Source organism: Pogonomyrmex barbatus, unplaced genomic scaffold (assembly GCF_055798465.1).
Source record: "Pogonomyrmex barbatus isolate J1 unplaced genomic scaffold, ASM5579846v1 scaffold3, whole genome shotgun sequence".
Lineage (NCBI taxonomy): Eukaryota > Metazoa > Arthropoda > Insecta > Hymenoptera > Formicidae > Pogonomyrmex > Pogonomyrmex barbatus.
Window position 1 is genome coordinate 1,400,085 of NW_028297127.1, and position 26,167 is coordinate 1,426,251.

At 43.6% G+C, this 26,167-nt stretch overlaps 2 protein-coding genes across 8 annotated transcripts in view; one reads left to right on the forward strand and one right to left on the reverse strand.

The window, feature by feature from the left end:
* The first annotated feature begins 3,298 nt into the window (after positions 1-3,298).
* The window catches only part of LOC105425126 (uncharacterized), a 28,534-nt gene continuing 5,665 nt past the window's right edge, over positions 3,299-26,167 (forward strand). Inside the window, exons 1-8 of one of the 6 annotated variants that reach the window (XM_011635724.3) lie at positions 3,299-3,884; positions 8,153-8,408; positions 22,737-22,799; positions 24,128-24,195; positions 24,450-24,564; positions 25,428-25,596; positions 25,698-25,840; positions 26,015-26,145. In XM_011635724.3, coding sequence (XP_011634026.1) covers positions 8,157-8,408; positions 22,737-22,799; positions 24,128-24,195; positions 24,450-24,564; positions 25,428-25,596; positions 25,698-25,840; positions 26,015-26,145 — 941 coding nt within the window. In that variant the 5' untranslated portion in view covers positions 3,299-3,884; positions 8,153-8,156. The other 5 variants (XM_011635721.3, XM_011635722.2, XM_011635719.2 and 2 more) reach the window with 5 other exon arrangements.
* LOC105425125 (pancreatic lipase-related protein 2) lies at positions 15,008-22,743 on the reverse strand. Of its 2 annotated transcripts, XM_011635717.2 has the most exons (6): positions 22,158-22,743; positions 19,105-19,204; positions 18,617-18,765; positions 16,904-17,139; positions 16,408-16,651; positions 15,008-16,300 (listed from the first exon to the last, which is right to left on the reverse strand). In XM_011635717.2, the coding sequence occupies exons 1-6, from the start codon at positions 22,210-22,212 to the stop codon at positions 16,062-16,064; spliced, it is 1,023 nt and encodes a 340-aa protein (XP_011634019.2). In that variant the 5' UTR covers positions 22,213-22,743; the 3' UTR covers positions 15,008-16,061. The 2 variants fall into 2 exon arrangements, with proteins under 2 accessions (XP_011634019.2, XP_088934929.1); XM_089078803.1 differs by lacking the exon at positions 22,158-22,743 and having other exon boundaries at positions 19,105-20,513.

Consider the following 26,167-nt stretch of genomic DNA (forward strand, 5'->3'; position numbering starts at 1 on the left):
TTGTCGCAGAAGATTATACGGCATAAATATTGATAAGAAATTAAGTTTTATATAATAACGATAGAAAGTCGAGATTAGTATTGAAGCGCCTTGTGATCAGAACGATGTAGGCCATAAAAAAAACATTCGTTACACTATCTAATAATATTAATGGTTCATCATGTACCGATAATTTCCTTTGAACTTTATCATCGGAGCTGCGAATGCGTTACCCAGCAAGTCACGAATTGGTTGGAATTTTCCTGGTAAGAGAACACCGGGAGTTCAACAAAGTTGGCTTTCTTCAGTGCGATGGCGGCACTGTTCTGTTCGGAAGAAAATAAAGACGGAGAAGAAGAATACAACTTTTTAGATTCGAGATCCATTTTATATAACATTGATCTCAATTTTAAATTTCAAATTCTATTATCGTACATTTTTTTACAACACGAGCACTAGATTTCTTAATAAAAATGTCTTTTGCAAATATTCATAGAAAAATTCAAAGGGAAAACTATCTATGCTTGAAAAACTATTTATTTTTAATGTTCTAAAATAAACTTGAGCTAGCGCTTGTTTTTATCTTCGCTCATTTTGCATTACGTAAAATCGACATTCTTTTCTCATTCTAATTCATTTTCTCAGAAATATAAGCGAAGAAATTGATTCCATAACATTTTCACGATCTGTCTTTATGGATGCCGTCTTAAATTACGACCGTTTCAATTCATTCCCATTTTATTTCTCGGCGCATCCGGTCCGTAAATTATGTGCCGATTACGTGTTTCGCCGGAGTAGAGAATAATATCTCCGACCGATTAATACTGACGCACTCTGAGAGAATTTCTGTATTGTCCGTACCTAATCTGTGAACGGTGCTGTTACCGTGCGTACGTAGTTTCTAGCGGAAATCGACGCTTCGCGAACAGTAAATCTGGACAAAGGCAATAAAACATTGTTTTCTCGTTTCCCCTTAGTCGAGTAAGAGGAATAATATTTTTTTTTTTTTTTTTTTTTTTTTTTTTTTTTAATGAAACCTATATAGCAATTTACCATTCGACATGACGGAGAGGAGAAAGCACGGCGAGATTTACGAGTGATTGCAAGACAAATTATTATTCGCGATCGGGCTCTCCCCGAGAATATTTCACAACGTCCAACGGATTTGCGACGGTATAGCGAAAATGTTTCTGAGCGGTCGAGCGGTCAAGCAAGTCGGGACGCCGTTATTTTTCAACGCGTAACTCACTCGTCGTCGAACTTTTCGTCCGCGACACAATGCGAAGGATTCACGGCGAGGTGTGCGAGAACTGTTTACTGTCACAGTAAGAGAATTACAAGCGTGCCTTTTATGAGCGGGGTGGCGGCTGATAGGTGGGGGTGGCGCAATGCGGCGGCGGCCCGTCTCGCATCTGCGGGAGCGGAAAGACCGCGCCGAGAGAGATCTCGGGGGCAGGATCGTACGAGTTTACGTTTAACCGGCCTTCCGTTAACCGCAAAATGCAATTTATCCGCGATTAACGAGACGTCGCGCGATGGAAAGAGCGCGTTAATTAACGCGCGCAATCAACGCGTTGCTCTCTCTCCGTGATCAAACGTTCATGATAGGACGCGAGAGAGTACGCAAATGAAAGAGGCGCGATACGGATGCACGTATCGGTACCGGCATGGATGATGGATGTAATGATAACGTACAGATAACGATCAGACAACGGGGGGAGGGGACCGCGTTGTTTAGAACGGCGTGGAAAGGTTCCTCTTCGCCGGTTTCTCTTCGTCTGATACCTCTCGCGTATCCGCTTTCCCCGTCCCCCCCCCTCCCCCCGGGATCGCGCTCTTCTTTACTCTCGTCTCGGTGTAGCGATCCCCACTACAAAATCCCGCTCTCGTATCGAACGCCCTGTGACGTCATTGAACTCTGTATGACGTCGCGCCAGTGGCTCTCATCCCGTGAGAGAGAGAGAGAGAGAGCTGGAGCTGGCGAACTAACGCACGGCGACGCGGAGCGTTCAGGTGGCATTTGACAAGGAACATTAATCGGGACGGAAGTCTCGAAGTCGATTTGGATACAAATTTGAATACAGGTACAAAGTATGATACGACAGTTTAAACGCCAAGATAAACGCGGGATTCGCGGACGGGAGAAGGGCGGCCGAACGAATCGTTCCAAGTAAACAGCGGTGTATCCAAAACTGAAATAGGAATACGCAAAGGAATACACGTATTCTGACACGTAAATTTAAAAGTCTTTTTTTCCTCCGGCGATAGAAGATCGGTGATAAAACTTTCCCAAAATGGTTCCTATAGATTTGTTGATTATCTTCCTTAGTTACGATGACGTCCCGATATCGTTATTGGCCTTTCTCAACTTCCATTCGACCGAAAACTGATGTGGGTCGGTAGCGCGCGTAATCGCGCACTCTACCATACGAGTGGAGCTACCCTAAGTTAGGGGGGGGTAGGAGAGCATCCGTCACCAACTCCCCGGGGACCATTGATCTGACATTCTCCGCTATGACGTCACTGCCGTTCGATAGAAACGGGTCAAACGTCACGAAAAACGGTCTCGCTCAAAATTCTTGGCTGTGATTCAAGAACGGTGGCTCTTGCTTCTCTTGCATAGATATGACAGTACGTATAACAAAGTGAACGATTAATTAAACATTTTTTTTAATATTCTACAAATCAGTTCAAAAGATACAACTTTTAATGATTTTAACAGCAAAACAAATGCAAGTTAAATTCAAGCCGCAATAAAAATTTGCGCGTCCAGCAAAGGCAAAGGCAGTTTGTAAGAATGTAACTAAAATAGTTAATGCGATATTTCACTTTAATCAAAAATATTTGCCAGTATATTTGATAAATGTCAGTTTCTCACAGAAATCAAACAATTATTGCGATCCTAATTCGATACCGGACGTGCTTCAGAAAGCGGGACGTTTATCGGGAAACCTCCGTCGGAAGTTCACTAAACTCGAATACCATAGCGACGTGAGATTGTTAGCTCGGGGGAGAGGGTGGTAGAAAGAGAAAGAAAGAGATAAAGGAAGGGAAGGCTAGAGGCAGGACCATCTCGACATTGGGAAAGTTACTGATTCGCTCTGGCGAATCGGAGAGAGCAGCAGGAGCGCATCTCGGAGCGGAGGATCTCCCATAGAGATATCCCTTGTTTCTTCCCGGGCGCCTATTCACTTTGCTCTTCCCTCCTCCTTTTATCGATCCTCCTCCAACTACAGAGTCTCTGCTACAGAGCCAGCAGCAGCACTGGCACGCCATCACTATCAGCAGCAGCGGCGGCAGCGGCAGCAGCAGCAGCAGCACCAGCAGAAGCGTCGGCAGCAATCAACATCGCCCATCATCCCTCAGTGGCTGCCCGGCCGCCAAGCCGGCATAACTAACTTCGATCGGTCGGTTCGTGTGGCTCTCCACCACGCATTGCGTCACGCAGCCAGTCGTCGGCGGACGCGCGCCCGCCTGTCTTGGTCAGAGCCTGGTGGAAAACCAGTTCTCCGAAAGCGGCGCCGACGCGCCGCTCCGGTTGCGCACAAGACACACGGCGTATACGCGGGTACGAGTGCGGGGGCGCGCGAGCGAGTCGGGGGTGCACGTAGCGCAGTGTGCTCGCGAGGGTTGCCTGGCTGCACAGGCACGCCAGTGCAGCCGCCGGTTTACCGCCAGCCAGGCAGGCAGGATAGTCGCGCGGCTCGGCGATATGCGTCCAGCTGAGCTGAGCTGAGCGCGCACGAGGAGGAGGCTCGTGTCGCCGGCGCGGGGCCACCCCCCACCCCCACCCCCCCCCCCCCCTCGCTCCCTCTTCTCTCATCCCGTGATCCTCGCGGCTTGTCTTCGAGGGTTGAGACAGGACTACGTAAGTGCGACGCGTGTTCATCAAGCCATAGTCCCAGGTGGTTACACGTGCCCGGAAATTCGAATGCGTGTATTTTCGGAGGGATGAGGGTGACATCCGCGCGCGCAGGGATTTCGAGAAGGGTAAAGGGTCTTCCTCGGCTCGGCTCGTAGAAATGTTTTTTATTCGCCGGGGATGTACGATGATGTACCCCGCGTGTTGCGGGGCAGATGACGCGCGATGGTCGATGGTCGATTTGTGGACGTGTAGTATCGCATCGCCTTGGCGGGAACATTGACAGGTGACGAGAGACATAGTCTCTTTGCGCTTCGCCACGCGCGGCGTTACACATCGGGAAAAACTTTTTTCGCCACGGGGGATGAATGAAATTCAATCGGATAGAATTTTGCTCGCGATATTTCAAGGAAACGGGAAACGGCGTGTCCCTTACGTTTTTCGATGATGTCGCCCGAAATTATGTGAGGTATGAGGTCGAATCCGCGAATTAAGTTATGACGAGGATCGATGGAAACGTCGCGACTGAAAAATAGCTCGCGGTTTTGTCGTGCGGTAATTTACGGAAACCTGATCGAATAATTTACGTTACAACAGGGGTGCCCCACTGCGTTTGTGATTGATGTTTCTTGTGTGGTCGCTTAGCAAACAGCACGATGTATGGCGGCAACTAGCACTTAAGTGCTTTTCAGGACTTGATCTCTTTTATTCTCTGCAAACTCGACGATCATTATTTTCCGTCCGACAGATTTAACTCGTATTTCTCAAAATTACGAGAATGCAACGTATGAAGTATATTAGATCCTTATTTATCTACTCAACATTTTAATCAGTATTTAATATATTGAAATACAATCAGCTTTCAACAATCATCTTTATCTTTCAGATCGCTATCTCTAGCTAACCATCTTAAGCTTATATCGTGTCTGTCCATCAAACGTTGGTCGATGATTAAAGTTAGAGCTAAAGCCGACGTCCGTTGCGTTGTCGTATTTTTTCATCGAGACAAAAAAAAGAGCTGTCTAGATCGATCCTGGTAGCGCGGCAAGTCAATCGAACGAAACTTGACAGTGGAAAGGGCATAAAAATAGTAGATAGAGGGTGTACTTGGCCATAGAAATGTCGTGAACGATGTTATCCCGCGATGTTGGGTCGTCCTTGCTCGTGCGACCATCGTTGTGTCAAGGCAAACTGCATACATACGTGTGATATCAGATCGGCCCGATAATTCGTGCTTCAACAACGTAATAATTTTCTTCGAACACGTTTCGACCGCTCCTCATAACCGCTGCCCCTACCGCTCCCCGCCACCCCCGATTTCGAGGGGGTGCGGCTGACACGTATAATCCACCCGAATTTCAGATATTAAAAGTAAAAAAACTTCCGCGTGGAATTCCGCCCTAATTCGCCGGTAAATTATATTATAAAGCGAGCTCTCTCTCTCAAACTGAAATTCGAGCATTAACGCGAATAATTGTTATATAAAAAAAGAAATCTGGCGTGTTAACGGTGTGAAATAATCGTTGGTTAATTTACAACGTTAATTCCTATTGTGATATTTGATTAACTCCACTTACATTGATTATCACAAATTGGTTTAGTATCAAGTGTACGTGCCGTTTACCTACGTCGATCGAAGCTCTCTCTCTCTCTCTCTCTCTCTCTCTCTCTCTCTCTCTCTCTCTCTTTCTCGCTCCCAGTGGGAAAACATTTCACCCCATGATTTCCTACGGAAGGAAATCTGTAAAAAGCCTGCAGTTTCGACCTTGTCCTTCGTGAAATTACTCCGTGTCACACGCCGTCGTGAAATCCCTCAGGTCGTGTATGTTTTCGCGGTGCCGAGTGCGAAGTGCAAAACAACGAGTCGATATATCGATTCATTTCCGATAATATATTACCTCCCATGGCGATAACGTGTGTGTGTGTGCGCGTATATACGTAAACGTATGGCGTAAACGCGTATCCGCGCTGGTTGATCCCCTATCTCGATGTATCGAGTATCGCATTTAACACGCCGTCCAAATTATCCATGGCGTGGGGCACGCGCGAAAAAAAAAATACTGCTCTCGCGTTCGACGACAATGATGTATCGATCGTTGCACGCGCCCGTCGCCAGAAATAACTGCAACGGTAATCACTTTTAATCAGGCGAAAGCAATTTTAACATTTATTATACTCCCAACAATTTTTCCCAACACGGTACAGGCGTGCGTGGAGAAAAAATTTTACGTGTGTAGAAAAATTTATTTCCAAGGGGGACGAGATACAGCGGGCGATCGCTGTGATATTCTAATTCTGATTTAATGACGACTTAATTGAAGTCGAGGCAACTTTTCCGCGCGCGTGATAAGTGTGTCACTGTTTGCTCATTCGACCGCGACGATCAAGCGGACGTAATCGCCAGCTATACCGAGAAACCACAAAGATTCCAGAAAACAAACGTTGAGTGTCTCAACGGGTTTTCGAGCCGAGTTCACTTTGCTCGCTTGGAGCGAAATTGCGAAACACGTTAAAACGTTATCTCGGTTAAAATATTTGCATGCGCAGATATGCAGGGGCAGAGATAAGAACATACGCGTGATTAATGCGTATTTGTCTTTCTCTCTACTCGTGCTCTCGCTTTGTGTGTAATTGACTCGAATGCCAATTAGCATTTCGCATCGGCACGAGGTGTATTCCTACGCGAGAATTGCGCGTTTTCGCGCGAGCGCGACGCCGACGCGCGAGACTCGTCTCGCTTGTGGCGAGTCGACTTGCCGCCCTTATTGTCGCGTTCACACGGACCGCAAATACGGGAGAATCACACCGACGCACACCGACGTCTGCGTCTCCCTTAGTGCGAGTGCAACGAAGCAGGGTGCACGACCCGGCTCCGGACGGCGATGATGTAGAGCGAGCCGCCGTGTATTTCTAGAGCAGCCGGCTCAAGAATAGAACGGCAAGTAGACGACTGAATTAAATATAGACGGTGAATGACCGGCAAGTGGATTACGAAATTTCATTGAAGTCACGAAGACCAGCCGGCGCGGGTTAAATCCGGTGTATCGGTGTCGAATGCGGTGTAAATTGTTAATTGGCCGCTCGGGCGGCAGCGGCGGCGACGGCGGCGGCGACGGGTGAATTATATTATCTTTTTCCTCCGATTTATCGAGGGAGTTGGTCCGCTTTCGACTCCCGAAAGCGAAATCATCATAGACGATTCGACTCGAGGAGTCGATTGCAGTTTTAAATCGTCCCGGGGCGATCTAACGTGATCAACGCGGTCTGAAGTCTGGACGGAATTCGCTCCGCGATTAAAAAACGCGGAGAAGTTTTTTTCAATTAGATTTTCAGAGCGGCTAAGTTTTATCTGCCTGGATTATCGGCGACATTCGAAATATCTGCGAAATCGTCCATTCATTTTTCTTCCTAGCTTTTGTACGAGACGAAGATACGGACGTACGAAACGTACGAAAGATTGCGGAAATAATCGCGGCTCCGACAGAGATTAAACTCGCGAGATTTGAGAATATATGTGAATGGGAAACCGTCCTGCCGTGGATATTGTAGCGTGTACACATTAGAAAGGACTATAAATATCTGAAAATGACAGAGAAAGTGGAAGGGTTAGTTCGCGTTGGAAATACACGACGCCCCCAAACCCGTGCGCGTTTGCTATCCTGACTCGTCGTAGCGGCGCAACGACGGAGACGGTAAAAAAAAAAAAAAAAAAAAAAAAACGGATTTGATGGGAAACCAATAACCAATAGCCTGGTTCTTTTGTCAACCTAAAATTCTCCATTCGTTCGGCAGAAAGAGTTGAAATCCCCCGAGCGTCCTCGTCGTCGAGCGCTTTCGCGCGAATTGATACTTGAGGATTTAACCGGGAAAAACTGGGAAAAAAACGTAAAACGCATATATATATAAGCGGAAAAAGTCAGAAGTAAGGAAAGTTAACGGTAGCAATCCGGAGTTGAGCGCTTTCAGTTCGCCGGATGTTCTTCAAACGAGCTGGAATAGCTGGCGTCGCGGTTCGATATCCTCAATGGAGCCACAATGCACCGGGACGAGTATATTGTTCGGCGCAGTACATCGTGTCGGCCAGTGGATTTCCCTGTCCTTTGGTTGATTAAGCCTCGCGACAATGCTTTAGCAGTCGTAGTAATTCAGAGAGAAATATCTGAGAGAAACAAAAGAAGGATTATCCCGATTATAAATGGGGCTTGACATAATATAATCCTTTCTCTCGCAAAAATTTGCGTGCTATGATATATGAAATAATTTAATCAACCTAACAAGAGGGTGAAAAGATAAATCTTCTTGCTTTTCCAGAAGGATGCCAGCAGCTGGTGCAGCCGTGCCGGCCGTTGCCGAAGCTGGAGCCGGTCAGCTGGAGGACCTGGACGAACCACCGGAACCACGTGTTCGGGGTGGTAGCGGACGAGCCGGCTTGATGAAACCCCTGGTGGTGTTAGCCCTACCCGGAATGTACCTCTTCTACAAGTACAGCCAGTACAGGCGGGAGCAGCGCGAGTTATCCCGCAGAAGAGTGACCGAGAGGGAACTTCAACATCTTCATCACAAAATCGTGAGTGAAGTTTTTCCAATGATTGTCCGCCGAACATTTTACCTGCCGGTCGAAAAAACGCAACGAGATGCGTTTCACGATATCAAAAACGTCCCACCTGTTTCGTTACGTCACAGGTCATACGTTTCAGTCTATTTTTAAAAGCCGCCGATCAGAATGAAATAATAACGATGACGACAATATTAACTACGTACAGATACGTTTCTATATATTTATTTACGCCGATTCGAGAGCTATCGGATATTATCTCTGCGCTGGAGGGACGAAAATACAAATTATATCGAATTACGAATCAAAGAGCGAATAAATGGCAGCCGAAAATAAACGTGATGTATCGCCGTTTCGTCTCGGTAGCTTTTTATTATACATATATCCGACGATATTGCTTTCGTTGTATCGTGTACCGAAGACAAATGACAACTCTGAAACGTGACGCGACCACGAAAGTATTATTGCCGCCGATATTGATCCCTGACGTGATTTGCAACGACGGGATTCGCGGAAAAAATCATTTCACTCTTTCTGAAGATCAAAAGATTCACGCTTCTCGACGTATATATCGTTTATCGGAGGTCTTTCGACGAGAGATGACGAGATTACGTACCCCCCATCTCTATGAGGATGTTAATAACACGTGCAAACGAAGAAGAGGGAGAGGCAGAATAAACTACTACGTGAGAGGAAAAGAGAGAGAGAGAGAGAGAGGGGGAGAGCGAAGAAACGATGAAAGGGTTCGATTACCCGAGGATAACGTGATCATCCCTCGTCTCTCGGGGAAAGCTGCATCGTCTTCTAAAGAGTACAGAGCCACTTGCTTTTGCACGCTGTGATCCTTATTAAGCAGTCTGCACGACGACGTTTTGTCTTCGTTATTATCTGGGATCCTCCCTTGCACTGTCTGAAGGAAATGAGATCATATAATGTTTCCCGCATAATTTCTCATATCGAATAATTTCGTAATCCACCTTCTTATTTTCGTTTCGTGGGGGGGGGGGGGGGGAGGGGAAATATTTAGATATATTTAGAATATTTAGAAATATTTACTCTCGTGACATACAATTTCGGCTTCATTTTATTCGCATATATGTATGATGTATATAATTATTTCAAATATCAATTGAGCGTATCGAGCAGGGTGATGCTCCTCCAATGCCCAATTTGAGAGGTAGCTAATATTGCGAAATTCATCTGTGGAAACTCGGGGAAACTTTGTAAATTCTGAATGCACCTATATTGATTCCTGCCCGGGCTGTCGTGCTTCGCTCGACTTAACAGGCTGGACTGATCGTTGATGGAAAGACAACTTACGACGACTCGACAATGTAGATGCGCCTCAACAGCGTATCGGAAACGGCGTATCTCCTAACTTGCAATTCCTATTTAAGGAATTCGATTGAATAAGGGAGATCGCGGGAATTCGCGTTTCTTTTTTTTTTTTTTTTCGACCACCACTCCATTTAGATAAATTAAATCTCGGCCGTGTGACGTGTATAAATTGTCTGGAAACTTACGACAGTGGTGATCCAGTCATCCTCTCAAGGTCATCCCTTGCAGCGTCCCGGTTTGGACAATTTGTTGGGTCACTGCTAGGACTTGGCGTAGCAACCGCTGCAGGATGAGGCGGGTAAAAAGTGTCCCCCGCTAGGGAAACCTGCCAAGAAGCTGCATATACTGTTGTCGGATCGTTACTGGGATATCTCGAATACCTCCGTGTAGCCTCCGTAACCATGGATCATGTCCGTGGAAACCGGAATTTCACGAAGCCAGTTCACGTTCAGCCAGCTGATTTATCACCGTGCGTAACTCACTATCTGAAAACTAAACTGGAAACCACTACTGGACCCGCGGTCCGGAAAGCGGGACGCTGCCCGACGTCCTAATATCGGGCAGCGAAGAAAAAAAAAAAAAAAAGAAAAAAAAGAGCGGATGAAAAAAACTCTCGTAAGGAAGAAATGAAAATTATATCGGCGGGCTCGCGTGATATTAAACGACGCCGGGAAGTCCTTGGGAGTTTCCGCGGAGAAGCGATCATAACCCCAACCTTGACAATAAACACGTGAACGTAAGTAAAAAAAGCAACCGAGTAAACTCGCGTCGCGTCGCTTGAAAAATCAAGCGATCCTTACCGAAACTGGTGGAACTTGACGGGGAACGAGAGATGTAGGTGGCGGCTTTGCGTTTCCCAGATAAGGTTCACGCCAACCGGACGTTAAGATCCCGATCGTGCCTGGCCGGGCACGTGGACCTTATCCACCGTATTCGGTTTTTATTGCCATCGTGACAACGACGACGGCGAACGACGAATGAGGAAGGACAAGGAAAGGAAAATCGATGTGTACCTAGTCACTTGAGATTATCGGCATCAGATATCGCGTTCCTCTTTACTTTCGATATTGTTTCAACGCTGCTCGCGACAGTTTCGAATTTCCACTCACCCACCCGTGTTTGGAATGAAACAAACTGCTATTGGAGCGCTAAAATATAATGCAACATCTTTCAGTTCATAATTTTTTTACTTCTTTTCAAGATATATATAAGGATTATCGAGTTGCATATCTTCACTTAAAATAGCTCGAACATAAAACTCTTTGTATAAAAATCTGACCGATTTTCATGCCCTCTGTTCATTTTTACGTTTATCGTACTTATCGTCTTTGAGACTTTTTTTTCACATTAATCTAAATGCAGACGCATGCGTTCTAGGTTACAACAGTTGTAAAAACAAGGGAAAAAAAATTTTCTCCCTCGATGCCACGTAATTGGATTTGCAGAAAATAACAAGCCAGCAGGGTTGTATTTTGTGGTAGCAACCGGCGGTTGACTAAAGTTTTACGTCGCTGTCTGCTTCCCCTTTCGAGTCACGTAAATGCACGTCCACGCGATTCCCGAGACTCATTGTTCACCACCCTGCAACCGTCGGCGAACTAACAAACTTTTCGATCCACGGTCAGCTAACGATCCAAACTGTACTGTTGTTCTGACAATCTTACAATGAAACGTTTATTCTGTCGAAATTTATTTGGTTTCATTGAAAGACATCTGGAAATACTTTATCTCAGAAAAGAATTTTGTAAATCTTTTTTAAAAAATAAGTTATGTGACTTTGCCAAGAACGAGAGCTTTTTTTTTTCATTAATCTCGAGATATAAATAATGTTGCATGCGGGTTCAGAAAGTTCATACGTATCAGTTTAAAATCAGCAGCCTATGGCACAAACTTAAATAATGAACTCACAAAGCTTGGCTGTTGACCTCTGATGCATTTGGCTAGGGGTTGATAATACCATTAAGAACCGCACGAATAATGCGCGAACGCTGGAAACACAGGTCAATGCGATCTTCCACTTCCGTCAGATTGCGTGAGCGTCAATTATTCAATTTCAGGAGACAGTTCCTCGAATAGTACTTTCTCTATTCGCCATTACAGCTATAACCTTTCACGATGAATTTCACCGTCAATGTTAACATCTCTTCCCTATGTTAACATTTTAAACAACGTATAATTAATGTATTTGGAACAAGTAATTAATTACAATAATAGCCTACTAACTGATTGTAGTTAAAAGAAATTTCAAATCTTAAATAGCGAAGGAGAAGAGAGAGAGAGAGAGAGAGAGAGAGAGAGAGAGAGAGAGAGAGAGAGAGAGGAGGGTGCAATTTACCGCATCTCGGTTACTCAATTTTCGCTGATAAATATTAATTAAATTACAGATGCTGCATTTCATTTTCCGAAAATGGAGCAAAAAATGAAGCGGTCTAAATTCATTTGCCACGCCGCTAATTTGATCTCGAAATTTCGAGCTCTAATTTATCCCGATTGGGGCGATTTTCTCTCGAATATATTTTGACGTGTCGCAAATAGCGTGCCATAAAATGTGGATGCGCAGAGTGCGGTTTTGCGTTTATCTACGGTGTCATTTCGGGGGAGAACTACCTGGGAGAAGGAGACTCGATTTGGTTACTCGGATTTCATTATGGGACAGCTCACAGAATTAGAGCAGGACGAAATGAATTAAATGAAACGAAATGAATTAATAGAAAGATAAAAAAGTTCTTGCGCTTTTTAAATTTTGTGCAACAGTATCAAATGTACAAGACAGTCTCGATGTCTGTAATAACAAAAAGTGATGAACAACAGAGAGAATGAGCGTGTGTGTTGACATTGTATTGCTGTATCTCGCGTCCTTCACGGGGAGATGTTAACGAAACTAACGCTAATGCCTCGAGCGGACACTCTCGAATGTACGAACACGAACAACTGTATATCTCTAATTGCCTGACGTCATCGGGCATATATTTGAAGAGATTTTCTTTTTCTACGCTAGGTTAATGATCGGCGCTGGGTACAAAACCGCGTGAAAGAATAATGTATCTATTTACCTGGCTATCTCATCGATTGCAAGACATGAGAAAAATGAGGGTTTTCGAAAGAGCGTTCTGGAACATTCGCTACATGGTACAAACTTTGCTCGCAAGATAGATGGTTCGAAAGATAGAGAGAGAGAGAGAGAGAGAGGGGGGGGGAAATATGAATGGTGGAGACGGGGTCGGGGGGAAATATCTCCTCATCAAAATTTTTTTCTTCTTCACCTGCACATATAATGTAACCATCGTAGGGTGCAACACGCGAATTGCCCGAGTTCATGTTGAATAACGAGAACAAAGAAGGATCGATATTCACGACGCCGGGGCTGATGGCGGCGGCGGTGGTGGTGGTACGTTTCGTGTTTCGTTTCTCATTTCCGCGGAGGACAATGCTCCCAACGATGCAAGGATCGAATGATCGATACGCGGCAGCGATTTTAGCAGCGCGGAAACCGCCGATGTTAGTTCGTTTCATCGATTCGCGAAGTGTACGAACCGACGATAACCGCGAAAGGAGTTTCAGTTCTACCTCTCTTCGTTGGCTGACAAAGAAAATCTTGCGCGGGAATAACGAGAAATGAGAAGATGCCAATTCAAAGGCAGAACTGTCTCGATATTAAATTAGTCAAATCTAGGTAGATTATTGAATGACGATGAAACATTATTTTGAATAAAGATAAAGATAAAAAAATTGAGGAAAAAATTGAGACAAAAGTAAGGCTAAAAAAAGTATGTAAAAAAAAAAAAAAAAAAGGACGCGAAACAGAAGCAACGACCGGTCGCAGAGAAAAGAGCGGTCGAAATTACGAAATTAATAAATATTAAAGTTTGAAGAGCAGAAACGGGCGAACGGGGAATTCTAAAAGTCGAAAAGTCGTCTCTAGCCCGAAGAATTCTTAGATAGGAGAATTTCTAGATAGACAGTGGACGAAAGGAAATGCAACGGAAGCCTGATATATGTACTATAACCATGAAAAGAGGGGAGGAGGGGGAATATAGCCGGTAACGATACTCGAGGGAGTCTCTCCTCAGGAGAGAACGAACCAACGCCGAACACGGTCGAACGTGCTGAAGCGTAGACTGCGAAAGCCACCTTAGGCCTTCCACGTAACGTGGTCTTTCAAGACTAGGGTCATCTATAACCCTGGCCATTGGATTCTTATCGACCTGCCTGTCGTACTGAATTTTTCAGTGTACGTGCCGGGTTGATTGACCGCCAGCCAGATACTTCCGCGGAGCCTCTCCATGTTTGCTCGGCTGATTCCAGGGTGCCAGGGTGAATTTCGACTTTGTCGATGTTCCTCTCGACGCCTCGTTGACGCCTCTCTTTCTCTCTTTATGTCCTCTCTCAGAGGAGCCTCTGTTTCCAGAGAGAATACGCGACACGGGGCGACTCTTTCGCACGCATCTGATTCCGCTCGCTTATTGTTCGTCCCCTGCGAAATGTATTCCGAAATCGAACAATGTTGTTTAACGGTACGCGATCGTGAAAGGTCACGGTGCTATCTTCCAGATGAGTCAGGGAATGTTTCTGCCATACATAAATCATTCTATCGATCCTGAAATTGCATTCCGACCGGCTGAATATGTTACATTGTTCTGTCTACAGTTTTGTCTAACTAGTGTTTTGTTGTTTCGCGAGTACTTCACTATTTCACGCACTCGCTGTTTACAGAACTGACTTTTCCAAAATTGCATATCGACATATCCATTTGTATCCTTGAAGAGGAATTAATTACTATTTTAATAATCCGATAGGATTTAAAGGAGAACTCTCCTCGGTCCGTCCACCGGTTCGAGAAGTCTTCCGTCGGTTCGCCCTGAAGGTTATCCCTGAAAAGGACTGGGAAAAGTTTATTCCAGTCTAATGAGCGTTAAAACCAGCAGACGGTATTTCTTTCCGGCGACGTGCAATTTGGTTGTCTCGAGGCTCAAGTTTGGTCAGTGAATTTCACTGAAGTTGAACGAGTTTTACGGAAACTCTCTTGAAAGAATCGGGCTATGATATAGAAGGAATTTTTAAATGTTATACGAACTTCTATTTTACGTTAATCTAGTCATAAACAATCTTTAAAGATATAAGGATGCTGGCGCATTAAAAGAGAAGGATGCGACGCATTTCCTATCCTTTCACGATCCGGCGCGTGTCGTACGTAGAATGGCGCAGAATAAAAGCAACACGAGGCGATTTGTTCGGTCCTGTTAAATAATTCCAATTTCTAACATGCGCCACAGTTCTTCATTTGTATTCCTTCAAGCTGTCACTTGTAATTTTTAATATGAGCACGTGCTTCGTTTCGTTCGAAGGGCATATGGTTCTCTCATCGATTACCCGAGTGAAAATAATAAAATTCTTTGGCCTTGAAATTTACATATCTCGAAGGCAGGATGCATCGGAAATAGCATGAAAATTGCGAGTTACTTCCTCGATTATTAGCATTCTTATTCTGACATTCTGTTTTATGCTTCTTTTCTCCACTTCTTCTCCATCATGTAAGATTATCGTTTTTAAAGAGATATAACATTTCAATAGAATCAATCAACAAATTCTTCTAAGTGACTGATATTATTAGTACTTGTATGTAACTTTTTGTTTATGAAAAAGGGAGTTTATATATAAAGTTTATATATAAAAGGGACATAATATTAACGATACGAAATAACATCGTTAAATTCTGCATATTCTTACAAAAATGTAAATTTATTTTCGACGTGTCGTTTATCACAGAAAGGTATTCTTAAAATCAATGTTTCGTCATTATAGAATTTCAATCGCGTATTTTATCTGTTATGAATATATATTCATGTTATGTGACTATTACTCGTATATCATTGACAATTAAAGCTAGAGTCAGAGCGATAAATGTTGTAAACAATGTGCTGTTATCTGGCACGAGATCGTACCGTCTGGCATTAAAACAGCGAGCACAAGTTGTTTTTCGAGTTATCATAATTCGATTCGAGTTTTTCGATATCGTTGCTACTCCAAACTACGTTCCATCATGAACTTTGTTTGTTTGTTATTCTAAGAAAAAAAAAATTTCCACTTTAACAATTCTCAAAAAAAAAAAAAAAAGAAAAAAAACAGTAAAATTAATTAAGGCCGCGGGCCATTTACAGAAAGCGATAGGAGTACAAATGTTCTCGTCGTAAACACATCATATAAAAAACACAAAGAGTCTTTTTTATATCGCCGTCAAGCTTTATCCAAGATGATTATCCTGGCATCGCCATGAAAGGTCATTTCGCTTCTTAATCTGGTTCATCCAAATCAAGACCTCCCGCGTCCTCATTTTTTGAGTTTGTGACCTGTCAAATTCCTGGCGTACGGTGTCCGCGAGTTCGTGCTGAGGTAAAATTTTCCCCGATACTTGGGGTCGGCCACGAAGCCCATGTAAGCCTCGGGTTTCCACACGCAGTTTGCATGAATCCCGGGCCGCCATCTTGGACAACGACTCGCGGGAAATCCGTAGGGGTTCTCCACGGATTCCGCGTAGTAACGCCAGGCTCGGTTGTGTCCGCAGGTAACTAAACGGAAAGAAAATGATGTCTCTCGGAACTTTTGAAACATACAACAGAAACGTAAAATGTCAAGAAGGCGATGTGAAACTCGACATCGCGACGAGTACACTCACTGTATTGATTTATGATTCTTCTGAAGCCCATGCGAACGAGGCTCTTCAAATCGCAGCCGGGTTGTCGCCTGACGCCGCCATTGGGGTAAAAATCGACGTGGCCGAGTGGCGAAGGGAATCCAAAATTACCGCCGTCAGTATGAATGACATCGACGAAGACAGCGTCGGCCCATGTCAAGTGACCCTCCTCCCCGGTATTCATGTACAACGGATAAGCCGGGTCCAATCCGGTGATTCTGCCTATCTAAAAGCGCGTTTTCTCAACATACATACATATATACACACACACACACACACACACACACACACACACACACACACACACACACACACACACACACACACCATACATATACTCAATCGCGTCGATAACGCGCCTCGATTGAAACTCCCGGCACTAATGCAGTTCCGATAATGCGGCCTTCGATTAGTCGAGCGAATGTGCAATGCGGTGTAACTGGTGATCGTTATTAGTAGACTTTACACAATGTCTAACCTTTCGAGGTGCCAGAGCCTTCCCCATAAAACCGGCAACTTCCGCGCCCAAGCTGAAGCCGATCACGTGAATTTTGGATAACGGGACGGCTTTCTGTGCGTCGAGCCAGCTTACCATGTGCGCTAAATAAGGTCCGATGATTCTGGTGTTTCTTACTGCCGTTATATACCACGGCAGTACCGCCAGTTTGGGCCAGTTTATCAATATCACGTTATAGTGCCCACGACGGAGGTAGGCTGAAAACAAACAAGTGTAACGGGACTTTTAAAATACATTTTTTTTTTTATTAAGGTAAAAAGTAAAATTAAGAAATTTTATTTTCATTAAGATAAAAAATTATCAATTAAAATTAATAAAACCTTTATTAACACTCGTAAGCCAGGCGTAATACAAAATTAGTAAAAATTTACGAAGATGTGAAGGAAAGGCCAATCAACGAGCAAATAATAAATGTTAGAAATAAATTTAATTGATTTTATTAACACAAAACACGAGATAATTGAACATTTTTGACTATACAGAGTCTTTTTTAGTAGTGAAACTTAAGTTTAAGAAATTAAAAACAGAGACATGATACAATAAATTGATAATTCAGAATGATAAATGTTGATTAATAAGATAAATATGATAAATATTTTGTCATAAAAATAAGTAATTCGATAATGGCCAACATCAAGGTTGAAAGCAATATATATATACGAAGTAGCTCTATAAGCTGGTAAGAAATAAATAAATATAATGTAGAGTTGAACGGTTAAAATAAAAATGTATCATGAAAAAAGTAATGTAAAATCAACGGTAAATCAATGGTAAAATTAAAATTAAAGATGTATAACTGTGCTGTTCGATCATAAAAATTAAATGAAAATTAAAAAGTAATTGTAAAATGCAACTTGTCAATAGACTAAATTTTTTTATTTCTAAAACAATATCGAACTTTAATATAAATTATTTAATTGTAAAATAGAAATTTCTTAGAATATTAAAATTCTGGATAAAAAAAAATGATAAAAAATGCAGAGAAAACTAATGCTGTTCAACTGCTTGACAATAACTCGAATAAATCGAATTTACAGAAATTTGTAGAAAAAAAATTGCTAGCGAGAAGTACAAAATTCTTCCTTTCTAAAGAAACGAAATAAATAACACGATTCCTTTGGGATCGTGAGAAGTTGAATTGGATCAACTCGTGCGCTGAAAAGTGGAAAACTTCACAATTTATTGTGGCAAGTTATGATGCGCACTATTCGTCATCCTGACAGTACCTCTTGAGGTTTACCTAGGTAGATCCGTAGATCATGTAGTTACTAATGGATCCAGCCTACTCGCTCACCCCGAACTTTACGAGCGGAAAGAAAAACGGAGGCATCGCGATGACTTTTAAGAAGCTGCTTTGGCATTCGGAGCGATACACCGCCGCGATATCGCGCGTTTCTTATCGAAAAAAAAAAAAAAAACTTACACAAGTGCCCCCCCCCCCTCCTCACGATACGATCATCAAAATTCAATGAAAATCAAAATTGAATATTTCAATAAGCGAAAATTTATCTTGGTGGTAAAAATATTTGCGGAGAAACTTCTGAAACTTTCCCCGTGCGCGAAACGGTATATTTCTTCTTTGTGTAAGAATGCCTTTTCCTGCAAATAATGACTTTGCAGCGCGTACGATATCGTGCTCGTCGATTTTGAAGTGAATATTTATAAAGTACATACCATTTCGTATGGCGGTGGGACCTTTCCCCGCGCTACTGTCACTGTATCCGTGAACGTAAATGATGGTCGGGTGTTTGACGTTGAAGTTACTATTCCGCAACGTCGCGGCATCGTTGAAATCCAGTAGATCTCCATAGATCGGATTCCGCCTGTGTGATCGTGGATTAATACGCAAGAAAAATGTCGGTATGAGCGAAATTCGTGGAATTTAATACAGCCGACGTTGTACTCGACTTGATTTACGGACTATCGGAAAACCAATCTTCAAGTTCCAATTAATGATTAATCAACCGGTCTTGCCCGGAATATCTCAGAATTTTTTTCATGAGCCAGCCAGGACTAACAAAATTTCCGATTTAATTATTATTAATTTCCCTCTCTATATTCCCGAGCTTAAGGTGATATTGGAGGTGGGAAGATATCGTATTATACTGAGGCGTTTGGCGCTCACATCACGATGATTCTGATTTCATGAACAATCTATGTACCTGGTATACAATAGAAATTGGACGTCTCGATTCAGCTGGATGGGACAGCAATAGAAACACGTGCCGGTGGGAAGCAGAGTCAGATGCAGTATACTGTCTCCTACAACAAAAAGTGAAGAGATAATAATACCTTCAATGGAAGCCTGAATTAAATCAATCTCAATCTCGCGATCGTACCAGGCGTAATGCGCCATCGATCGAACAGTTGCAAATTGCAAAACGAATAAATCAAATCGAAATACCGACCGATACTTTTCTTCGCTCGCTCGACCCGAGATTCGAGAAATTTCCGTCCGACGCGGCCGTCCAGCGTCGTAACGTAGCTTCGAATCTGGCCGTATTCGTTCAATCCCCCTACGGGTTTTTATCTTTCGCGCTACACTGTGCATACAATGCCTAACGGCGACGGCGACGGTCGGCCTCGACCAATCGCCGCGGTCGTCGTCATTGAACCTGACGATGGTCACGTTATATCGCGTGTTGTACAGCCGACGGGGGAGATCGCGACGCCGCGCGATACCCACCCCTGTCAAAGAATCCCTTTAGCTCCCCCCCCCCTCCCCCGTCGTGCAAAATGTTTCAATGCGGAACATGGCCGCGTGGAACGCAGGCTCGATTTCGCGTACACGCAAAAGCACTTACGTTTATCTAAGGGATATTTAGATCGAAAAATTAAGAAATGCGCCCGATCGACCTGAGCTCCGCGCTGTTAATTGCCGGTCTACGGGAACACCGGAACGTTCAGAGAGATCAGAAATTCGAGAATATTGACAGATTATTTGTCTTGGATTCTCGCCCGATTATCGACGCGACACTGGAAGAGACGCGAAAATAATCCGTTTTTTTTCTACCTCGCACGTGATGCCGTGTCTCGCCGTAATTAAGCTCGCACGGAAAGCGTTAAGTGCCTGTCGAGCGTTTGCTTGCTCGGTCGTGCCTGGCAACCTCTTAAATTTTGCACACTCGGTGAGCGACGATGCGTCGAGAACGAGCGGATTTTTTTTTTTTTTTTTTTTTTCTTTACGGAGATTCGTATCGCGCGGCAGTTTTAATTATTTCACGTTAAAAGCGTCTCTCGAGTACGCGCGCCGCCGAAAAGTAGGAAAAAAACGAACTCGATACAAATGCCGATTTCGATAGCAGATGTCGAACATAAAGAATTTCAGCGCACGATATTTTGTTGACAGCGCGACAGTGTCGATGCGCCGGACGAGCGCGTTTTAGAGGCAAAACAAACGATTTTTACGATTAGCGAAAGTTCCTAAATATAATTTACGACTCGGAGCTCGGGGATTCATTTCGCAATTGCGCAACGGGATAATTATTTTCAAATAGCCGTCCGGAAAATGGGTCGCGGTTTATACTTTCGCCGCGACGCTTTTTCACGCCCGGCCACTGGCGCGGAAACCGTCGTGACGTGATTATATCAGTACGGATTAACGACGCGATCAGACCTGTTCGTGGAAGAAATTTTTGCGATCGAAGAAACGTTATCTTTTCCAGCAAACCGTTAGCAGGTGAGAGGAGGTAAACGGGGATAATATAAAGAGACTGGACTTTCCCAATGTCGGTCATTGCCTTGTATATACAACCGTTATGCCATGCGTCCTTTTTATTATTGGCATAATGCATTGCACCTCCGTCGATTTGCGTCGATTTGATGACACTGCATCGAGAGAAACGCGGCGTGATTCTTTGGAGAACTTGGGAGCGGTTTGCGGTTTATCGTCAAAAACAAAGAATCTAATTCTTCTTTTCCGGCGGCGTGGCGATCAGAGAGAGGGGGGAGGGGGCGAAAAAAGAGACAGAAGGAGCAATTTTGAGATGACTCACATGATTGTATATCGAGTGAGAGGCTTCGCCCTGGATAAAGTTTCGTCGTATTAAAATACTATCAAGTTTAAGGGGTCACTGGATCTGTTTTGAGATCCGTCAACAACATCCTTTAAACTTTAAGGAGAAAGCAATGCGCGTCCTCGATTCATGCGCCAGTTACACCGCACGATTTGCGATAACGCAGAAAAAAAAAAAGGGCTCGCACCTTAATTCTATATTGTGAGAAGCTCGGCTTATCACATGCCGCCATGGAAAAACGTGCCGCCGTAATCGGGAATTAATCGCGCTGTACAGTTAAACGCGTGAACGTATATTTTTCCGCGCGGAATGCGTTACGCGCCCTGATTACCTGATTTTATATCAGGTATCAGTGCACCTCACAGTTACAGATCGTGTTCCGGTCGGAGCGAGAGGTAACGTATATACTCCTCCTAACTACAATGTTATTTACAACATTGAAAATGGCAAACGAGGATCCGCGTCGATTGCGACAGGACGATGCGAGTAGAAGAATAAATAAACTTCGGAACGGTCGATTATTCGGTTACGCGATCGCGGAAACCCGTCGCCGAAAAAACAAACGCCACTACGGCGTATTTGAGCCGTGTTTTGCCAAATTCGTCGTTTCTTGTTTAACGAATCGTTCATCATATCGCTAATTGCCATCGGGGTCCGGTTATATCTGCAGCACTTTTATTACTCGTTTGCGTCGTTAGTATAAATCATCCCGATGTATATGACGTCGCTTATTATTAATGAAATGGAATGGCACTTAACCACGTGCGCCGGAATCAGTATGGAAAATATTCACGGCGGATAATCGCACAAATCTAACTTTGGTTCGGCGTTGGCGGTTCTCCACATCGTTAAATATATATATATATATATATATCAAACGCCGCGCCTTCTTCATCCGCCTTTTGTATGTTCTCTTCTAATGAAGGATTTAATTGCACATTTCGGTTAGGTACTAATTACATATAAATGTACCAGTTGCATAATAGAATATCGTTACACACACACACACACACACACACACACACACACACACACACACATCCTGCGCGCGCGCGCAGGATTGTCAAATATAATTACTACACGCACATGATACGTGCCCGCGTTTCATTTGCGCATTTCGCATAGATAACTAACACTCGCGGGAATTAGAAGGAGGAATTCGGTTGATTATTGTTGCGCGCGTAATCGGCGTAATTTACCTCTTCGAAAGATATACAAATTGCAGAGCATAGGCACGAGAAACGATGGGAGCATTGTCGAGCACCCGAAAGTAGTCTCGAGTAGCGCGCCGCAAAGTGCCTTTTACAGTATCGCCTTACGCTAGATTCAAGAAGAAACTGAAGGGAATCGGCGGCAGCTGATCACTTTGTACCGCTCCCATACCATCATCTCGCGCGAGCATAACGCGCGGGCGTCACGATCTACTTTCCTTCGCTTTTTGCAATTCTGCAAAAGCCAGGCGCTACAGCAACATTGTCTTAAATAAGAATCAATTCATTACGGAATCGGAATTTTAATTGCTGCGCTTCCGGCACTTCCGCGAAATTTTTTTATGCATCGTTGAATCGAGAGCGTACATTTTTTTCTTTCTCTTTTTTTTTTTTTTCATTTTATTCCTTGCACGAACGTTATTCTTATTCAGAGCTCTCGTGCAGGCATCTCGTGCAATAAAGTAGCGCGTCTCTTTATAATAATTGGGCATTTCTTTCGTGAAGAAAATTACGTTAAATTGATTTAGATGATATCGTGAAAATTGTTTAAATTCCTTGCCTTTTCAGGACAAGTTGCTGACGAAACTAGAGGAGAACGAGCCGGAATTGGCGTCTTCGCAGGAAGATGAGGTAAGAAGTAAATTAAAAGTGACGGTGAGAACGCGGATCTTTTTTTTACAGCGATTTAGCAGCCGTGAGCCGCTTAATCGACCATTTCGAAATGGCGAAATGAAATTGAATGGCGAAATTTCCCTTTCTGGTCGAGACTGTCACGGGCAGTCAATTGTCAAAAGAAACTACGTTTCCACTTGGGTCGGCATCGCTCGACACGATCGCTATTTTTTTCCTGTTAACTTCACGTTTGATTCCTTAAGATGCACTAAACTCGATTGTCACCTAGCAATATTATCAGCGTAAATGGACGATTACCTCGTAATTTCGCTTATACGCGATCCCTATTATCGGCGAACAAACGTCTTTCCAAATATAGATACGAGGTAAGACCCATATCTTTTTACCGACTACATCAAAGTCCGCGCCTACGTAAGCACAAATCGAAGTTGGTCAATAAAAGGGAGCCTAATGGAAATTACGTTTTGAAATAAACGTAAGAAAACGGCGTACTGAACTGTCTCTTATTACTAAAATTTTCATGATCGTTCATTTGAAAAATGCTGCGATAAATAGACAAAGGCAAAAATATACAAGGCGTATTTATTGTAATATGTACTCTTTCAGATTATTAAATAATATAATTTGCTTCGAAATGTGCCGTAATCTACATTAATAAAATAAACTTATCGTATATGATGTTGCAATATTGGAGGATGCCTCATATCTTTCCGGTTGATTGCGTCGCGTTGCGCCAGATTGGACCATTAGACTGGCACGATGAGGGAAGAAAAATGACGATAATAGAGCACCTGTATCGCGCAAAATATAGCCGCTCGTCCGGAAGAGTCGCAATTTCCGAACGAATTGGCGACCTAATCGGTCGCAAAAGTCGATTAACGACGACGACAAAGTGGCGGTTGCAACCCTTCGATTCCTGACGTGTTCGCCCACCCTCCCGGCTCGAGGAGCTATTAATATTTCGATTAAAGTGACGCCTAATTACGTTACGTCGATTATGGCGGCCAATCGCGGCCGTCTCGATTGCCAAACAACGACGTGTCGCGTCTCGTGTTCTGGAATTTAATGAAATTACACGTGCAGGCGCGTAAAAACTGTGCAAACAAAGTAAGAGTCACGCCTCGCCGGTGAACGTCGAATCAGGGCGGCTTGTGTGATCTCTTCCTTTTTGCTCAGCCTTGATTTTTTTCCCGACCGATCGACAGTCAGTATTAAACGTACGTGCGACTATCAAACCGATAAAAGTTATATTATTGCCGATACTATTGCGTGCGCGTCCAATGAATGCGTCTCGTTATTTTTTTTTTTTTTTTCTCTTCTTTCAGTGCGTCATATGCGTGAATGCGAGAGCAACGATGCAAACAGCGCCATGTGGGCATCGAGTGGTGTGCAGGTGAGCGAACTTAAAGTAAACGCAAATTTTTCCACATCCTTCAGAAGGCATTTCAGAAAGCCGTGTTTTTTTCTTTTTTTTTCTTTCTTTTTTTTTTTTTTTTTTATTACGCCGAGAACTCGGAGTAAAGCGGCAATTATTTTTCACGCGGATGTTCACGGCGCCGCAACGCCGTATTTTGCATGAAAGAAGCTGTTTCTTTAATTATAACGTCTCGACGTTTGTTACGTTAATTTAACATCCGTCTCTTGCAGACGCTGCTTCGTCAAGACGATACAAATGGCGGTATCTCAGAGGCTTTTGCCGCTCAGATGCGTCATATGCCGAGCGAAGATCCTACGGCTGAAGCAGACTCTCATTCCGCGCGATGTAAGTTACGATTTTATTCGCGTTTCATCCCAGACGAAATTTCTCGCTTACGGATACACGCGCCAATTACATCCCTCTTATATATATATATGTGTGTGTCACATCTGTTCTAAACATTTTTTGCACTAATTTCAATCTACGTGTGTTCTCTTGCTGTCTCTCCATATCCGGATTTCACTTACGTACAAATCAATAAAATTCATGCCCACTGACACGATTGCGATGAAATCGCCGTTAATTGGAGCGGAGTCTCAAAGCTGCCGATGCCTTTGTGGCCAATTTGTGTAACACGATGCATCCTCGCATTTAAAGCAATCACCGATCAAATCGCTGAAAATACACACACACACACACATACACGCGCGCGCGCGCATCCACGTCCCTTTAAAAATTCGTTTCTCTTCTCATGACTCATGTTCTATCTAACTTTTCGTGATCAGTAGTAAAATATTGCATAAACATCACACGCATACACACGCACGCACGCACGCACGCACGCACACGCACGTATATATATATATATATATATATATATATATATATATATATTCCTTTAAAAATTTCCTTTAAAAATTCTACTCATGACTCGCATTCTGTCAAACTTTTCATGATTAATCGTCAGATTAACTATACTCCATGGCGTATTACTAATTATTCTTATTAAAATTCACGTAAAATAACGTGTATATGCAAGAAAGCAATTTAAATATATATTTCTTCCAATATGCCATTACATTAAGCCAACTCCTCACTCCGACAATAATATTATATATACGCCGATTATAATTGTAACCATTCCAGATATATTTCGCTTGGAGAAATACGAATCGATTATGCACTGTGAGATTTATTTTGGCTTATAGTATTCGATGTCGGGTAAATCCTGGGTGCTCCCTCAAAGCGCGTCAGAGTACAACATGGGCACTGGCGTAACCGTCGGCGTGTCCGGGCCTGGTGGCAGATGGGGAACCGGAAGCGTACCAGCCTCTGCCTCTCTATACTCGATGGCCAGCGGTTCGTCCTCCATTTCTGGTTCGTAATAAAATTCGCAAATTACTAATTGCATACGCAGTTCATCTCGTAACATTGTAAGTTGTGCCCGAGTTTCGAATGATCTGAATTCGCTCGCGTAGGAGTGTCTTCCGTCTCTTCGGCAACTTCCTCGTCCGCGAATAGCACCGGAAGTTCCACTCTCGGCAAACCGACGAGGGTACGGCAACCCACAGGCGCCACTCTCAGACGTTCCCAGGCGCAATCGATGAAGATGCGAATTCAGGTTGGCAGTTTTATTTCGTAATATTCAACCTTCATTCATGCATTTCATACTCTTCTCGATCTGAAGTAACGTTATAGCAATGATCTAACTCCACAAAAATATCGGTAGTTTTTTTTTTTAAATAAATTCTTTAGCGTGCAAAATTAGCGATAAATATGATTTAAAAATTTATAGGAGTACCAGGATCCGGTTCAACAGGTCGCTGAAGAGGAGGAGATCTTGCGGGAGAATCGAGAGCGCCGATTGCCGCCGATCAAGGAATTTCAGAGGGACTATCGCGCTGGCAAGGCCTCCACTAGAATCAGGTACCTATTTGATTGTCAATTT

Bases quoted from the DNA above. Each gene is read 5' to 3' on its own strand.
- LOC105425125 (XM_089078803.1), bottom strand. From the start codon at position 19,493: ATGCACAGTGTAGCGCGAAAGATAAAAACCCGTAGGGGGATTGAACGA. The intron at 17,140-18,616 runs GTATGTACTTTA...GTTTGTTTTCAG, and splicing joins TCCCACCGCCATACGAAATG to CCTACCTCCGTCGTGGGCAC. The intron at 16,652-16,903 runs GTTAGACATTGT...ACGCGCTTTTAG, and splicing joins AGGCTCTGGCACCTCGAAAG to ATAGGCAGAATCACCGGATT.